The sequence below is a fragment of the Hipposideros armiger genome, unplaced genomic scaffold, assembly GCF_001890085.2.
Source record: "Hipposideros armiger isolate ML-2016 unplaced genomic scaffold, ASM189008v1 scaffold_64, whole genome shotgun sequence".
Lineage (NCBI taxonomy): Eukaryota > Metazoa > Chordata > Mammalia > Chiroptera > Hipposideridae > Hipposideros > Hipposideros armiger.
Genome location: NW_017731414.1, coordinates 1,416,763 through 1,422,100, shown reverse-complemented (window position 1 = coordinate 1,422,100; position 5,338 = coordinate 1,416,763). Strand labels below are relative to the sequence as shown.

At 47.6% G+C, this 5,338-nt stretch overlaps 1 protein-coding gene across 2 annotated transcripts in view; it reads right to left on the bottom strand.

Moving 5' to 3' along the window:
• Nucleotides 1-438: 438 nt before the first annotated feature.
• Nucleotides 439-5,338, bottom strand: part of SLC5A5 (solute carrier family 5 member 5) — a 13,040-nt gene continuing 8,140 nt past the window's right edge. Inside the window, exons 13-16 of one of the 2 annotated variants that reach the window (XM_019641787.1) lie at nucleotides 3,125-3,243; nucleotides 2,325-2,440; nucleotides 1,143-1,232; nucleotides 439-622 (exon numbers count right to left, since the gene is read on the bottom strand). In XM_019641787.1, the coding sequence (XP_019497332.1) occupies nucleotides 611-622; nucleotides 1,143-1,232; nucleotides 2,325-2,440; nucleotides 3,125-3,243 (337 nt within the window). In that variant the 3' untranslated portion in view covers nucleotides 439-610. Of the gene's footprint in view, nucleotides 1,233-2,324; nucleotides 2,441-3,124; nucleotides 3,244-5,338 lie in introns of both variants that reach the window. The other variant, XM_019641786.1, reaches the window with a different exon arrangement.

Below are 5,338 nucleotides of genomic sequence, written 5' to 3'. Positions count from 1 at the left end.
AATGCACCCTGGTGTGTGAGTGGTCACCTCATTCTGATGCTTTCAATACTCAGGTTTATTCATTCACAGGCTTGAGGCAAGAGACAGAGATTTGCACTCAGATCTGACTGAGAGGTCTCAGGCCAGAATGATTTTTCAGAGAGCTCAAGACATTAAGCCTCAGAGTCCATTTATTTGATGTATCTGGATAAAGTCTCTAGCCAAGTGTCAGGAACATTCCAGGGACATGTACTCGCTGGGCTGATGGGATCCTGTACACCAGTGATGTATCAGCAATGGAGTCCCAGCATCATGCAGCACCCAGGCCTGTCCCTACCCCTTCCAGACTCACTGAGTGACCTCAGGAAACCTCACTGAGCCTCAGTTTTTCCTCTGTAAAGTGGGTTCATAGTCTTTAATAGATGTGATGGGGAAAGTGTCTAGGCACAGGGGGAAAGCTGAAACATTATTTCTCCTTCTTCCTCCCCTCTTGCTCCCAAGGTCAGGGGCCATATAACATCCAAAGGGAGGAAAACAGGTAGGGGGTGAAAAAGAAGAGCTGGTGCCAAACTCTGGATTCGTCTTTGGTTTGCTCTGTGACCTTAGCCAAGTTCTTGCCCCTCTCCAGGCCTTATTTCTCCACCTGTCAAATGGTGTGAAGGGGGCTTGGTTTGTAGACCTCCAAAATCCTTGCTAAGGTTAAGACACCTCCCAGGAAAGAGCTATGATCTTTCTCAGACCCTAATGTTGGACCTGGAAGCTTCCCATGTTGTCCAAAGAGGACTCTAACACCTTTCTATTGTAGAAAAATCTGGCCTCGTTTTGGGGCAGCGGGCAGCAGGTGGGGGTGTAGCATCTAAGACTAGGGGCTGGCTGGAAACAGGGTGCTGGATAAAATGACCTTCTGGAGGTGTGGCTTTGCTTTTTTTAATAGGGTGGACAGGCAGTCCTGAGCTCATTTGCATATGAAGCTATCCAGCCAATCAGAGCACAAGGCCATTGCCCCTTGGCTTGGGATTGGCCCATGGCCTGGGATTGGCCCACCCTGAGATTCCATCCCAGGCGGTCAGTCCAGGGCTAGCTCAGAGGTCAGTCTCCTGCAGGTCATGACCATTCTCATGTCCACTGCCAGCGGTCCAGGAGCCAGAGGTGGTTCCATTTACCTCCTTCTGCCCCAGGAAGAGCAGACGGTCGTCATCAATGGGCAGGAAGTCAGGAGGCCTCTTGGCTCTGGGAGATAGATCCTCAGCCCCCTGGGGGGGAGGAGAAAAGAAAGACTTCCTCAGAGACCCCATTTCTGTTCATCTCCTAGATGGGGGGACATTGAGGGCCTGGGAGTCTGGAATCTGGGCAGGGTTGCACAATATCCCCTTGTCCAGTGCATCAGCCAGTCCTGTCCCCTCTGCCTCCAAAACCTCCACCCACTTCTCTTCCCCATGCCCATGTCACCTACAGTCCAGGCCATCAATGCTTGCACACATGCCTGCCTCTCTCCTCGCTCTGGCTCTCTGCTTGTTCCACTCTTCAAGAAAAAAATATTTCCCCACAGCAGCTGGAGGGAGCTTTAAAACATTTTAGCCAAATCATTTCCCTTCCTAGCCCTCTCCTTTTCAAGACTGTTCCAGCCTTAGGTCCTTGGCACCTGCTGTACCCTCCATTGAGAAACCCCTTCCTCCAGATCTCCGTATGTCTGGCTCCTTCTCCTCATTCTGGGCTCTGGCAATGTCCCCTCTTCCAGAAGGCCACCACCACCACAGTATCCTGTTCTATTGTATTCCTAACACATTTTTCAGTTTAGCTTTTATCTGCTTCTGCTGGGCTCAGACCCCAGCCCAGAGCTGGATATACAGCAAGTGCTTAATAAATGAGGGAATAAAACAGGGAATCCAAAGTAGGGGCAGGTCTGAATCAGACCCCCCCAAGGACAGTGTTTTCCAAACTCAAGGCATTTATAGTAACCAGGGGCTTTAGCCAAAGTCAGTCAACCCTGTTGTTTCTTACTTAAGATTTTCTCTAAGCTGACTCACTTTTGAATTAAGTAATTTTATTTTCAGGAGAGTCTTTATATCACTGCCCTAAAGGCAAACCAGTTTCACCTGCCATAGATTAGAAGTAAGTGTAAAAACAGATGTAATGAAAATGAAAAGTATGTCTTTGTTACAGGGGATAATAAAAGGTGTTGGTGACACATCAGCTCCCTATTGAGTTTTCCACAGGAGATAACGAGTAGACAAAAAAGACTGTGACTCACCATGTTATTCTCCTGAGTTATGGCCATGCCCAGAGCACCCCAAGTTACTTCACCACCCCTCCTCCCATTCTGGGAGCCCAGCCCTGAGACTGACCTTCATCAAGCTGTCATCCAGGGTGGCCGCTTCTTCCTTGGGGGTCACCGAAGCTGTCTGCTGTTTGAGGTCCCACCACAGCAGACCAGGACTCAGGGCACTGCGCTTGGTGGGGCCTAAGGGGCAGAGAGAGTTGAGGTCATTTAGTGAGAGGTGGTGGGAACTGGAGACCAGGCCCTGAGGGGAAGGGAAAGTTTTGATAGGTTCTAACCCCAGATGCGATGGTGACCCACTGTAAGACCTTCACAAGTTTCTGCTTCTTTCTGGGCTTCAGATTTTTTTATCTATACTTCAGTGGATTGCTTACAGGGTCTAGCATGTGGTTCTGTTCATTGATACGTGCCCAGCATCTAGAATAGTGCTTGGCACAGAAGCGGACTCAATAAAGGCCTGGTGAATGTAAACTCTAGACTCAGGAAGCAGGAACAGGTACTGTTATCTTTATTGATTTATCTTGATCTCCTTCTGGGGTTCAGAATTCCCCCTGAAGGAGTTGGAGTGGCCAGGGTCCTGATTAGAAAATATTTCAGCACCAGGAACAGTGTCTTGTGGCCCCACCTCATATCCCCTAGCAAGGACTTAATAAGCTTTGGTGGGGAGAGTGCTTCAGTTTCTGCCTTTGCAAAATAGGACAAGCCCTGCAAGGTGCAGGGTTGTCCTGAAGGAGACGTAGCATAAAGGGTGCCGATGTGCCCATCACGCAGTGCCACTTGGCCAACAGGAGTGTCCTTTCTCCCCTCCCTGCCCAGTGGGTCCTAGAGACAGAGGATGTCCAGGGTGGCCTCTCACACCCTGCTTACCCGTCAGGCAACTGACAAGGGCTCCACATAGTATGGTGGTCAGTGTGCCCAGGGCACCATAATAAAGATACGAAATGGCGTAGAAGCTGTCAGCCAAGGTGGATCGACCAAGGTCCATTCTGGGGATGGGAGAGGTGAACATGAGTCTAAAAAGCATTCCCAATCCATTCACTTCCTTCCTTCTCCACTGCCACAGTCCAGTCTTCCGTTATTACTCACCCAGATGTGTGCTGTAGCCAGTATTCCTATCCTGCTATCTATCCCACTTTTACCCTCAAGCATTCTCCACACACAGCCAGAAGGAGTGTTACTTAAATGTAACTCAGATCACATCCTGCCACTGCTTATTACCATCGTGGCTCCCTATTGCCCTCAGATCAAACCAAATTAAACTCTTAGAAGAAAACGTAGGTGTGGGGCCGGCCGAGTGGCGCGATGGTTAAGAACTGGCTTGGGACGCCAGAGGGCCCCGGTTCAGATCCCACATATGAGGGCCAGTGACGCTGCCCTCTACAGCTAAGATGCTGAACAACAGCTCAACCTGGAGCTGGGCTGCCGTGAGTCGCCGGCGACGGCGTAGGCTGCAGCCCCTGTGGCAGTGGGTTGCCATGGGTGTAGGCTGCAGCCCCTGTGGCAGTGGGTTGCCATGGGCTACCATATGTAGCCAGCAGCCAGCGTGAGCGCCCAGCCACAGTGAGCGGCCATGCAGAAGCTGGCGATTGATCTGCCTCTACCGTGAAGAACGCAATGATGGTGCCAACTTGGGCCAGTGAAGCAACGTCCTCCACAACTAGACTGAAGAACAAAAGGACAGCAACTTGTCTGTTCCCCTTCCCCCAATTCCCCCCCAAAAAAAAGAAAAAAAAAGAAAACGTAGGTGCGAATCTTTATGACCTTGGATTTGGCAATAATTTCTTGAATATGACACCAAAAGCACAAGCAGCCAAAGAAAACAGATAAGTTGCACTGCATCAAAATTAAAAACTCTTGTGCATCAAAGGACACTATCAAGAGAATAAAAAGACAACTCACAGAATGGGAGAAAATATTTTCACATCATACACCTGAAAAGAATCTAGTATCCAGAATATATAAAGATATAAAGAATATATAAATTACAACTCCACAATAAAAAGACAAATAACCCGGTATTAAAATGGGCAAATAATTTGAATAGACATACAAATACATATGGCCAAAAAGCATGTGAAAATGTGCTCAGCATCGTTTGTTGTTAGAAAACCACAAATCAAAACCACAATGAGATCCACTAGGATGGCTACAATGAAAAAAAAAAAGGAAAATGATAAGTGTTGGGGCGGACGTGGGGAAATTGGAACTCTCTTACATTGCTCGTGGGAATGTAAAATGATGCAGCTGCTGTGGAAAATAATCTGGTGATTCTTCAAGAAGTTAAACAAAGAATCATATCATTCAGCAATTCTAGGTATAGACCAAGAAAAATGAAAACATATGTCCACACCAAAACTTGTTCACAGCAGCATTATTCACAATCACCAAAAGGTAGAAAACAACCCAAATGTCCATTGACTGATGAATGGACAAACAAAATGTGATCCACCCACACAAGGGAATATTAGTCAAAAAGAGTAATGAAGCACTGACACCCACTACAATGTTGATGGACCTTGAACATCATACGGAGTGAGAGTAGCCAGACACACAAGGTCACATATTATATGCTTCCATTTATATGAAATGTCCAAAACAGGAAAATCCATAGTGACAGAAAGTAGATTAGTGGTTGCCAGGGGCTGAGGGAGGAGAAGTAGGGGCGATTGCTAATGGGTATTGTGCTTTTTTTTCTTTTGTTTTTTGAGGTGATAAAAATGTTGTTGAGTTAGATAGTGATGATGGTTGCATAACCTTGCAAATATACTACAACTCACTTCCAAATGGCTAATTTTATGGTCTGTAAATTATATCTCAAAAAAAATCAGACCAAATTCCTCTGGCTGGACCTCATCTCCTATCCTTTCTCCTCTCATTAAATCCGCCTCCCCCCTCCAACCTCACCATAGTCCATTGTACTAAATGGAACCTGGCCTCAGGGCCTTGGCACTTTCTGATCCCTCCTCTGGGAATGCCTTTCCCTCACCTCATCCCAAGCCCAGCTCCTCCTTAGCTTTCGGGACTCAGTTTAGGGGTCCCTTCCTGAATACTCCCTCTCAGGCCACGCCTCCCCCCCTTCCC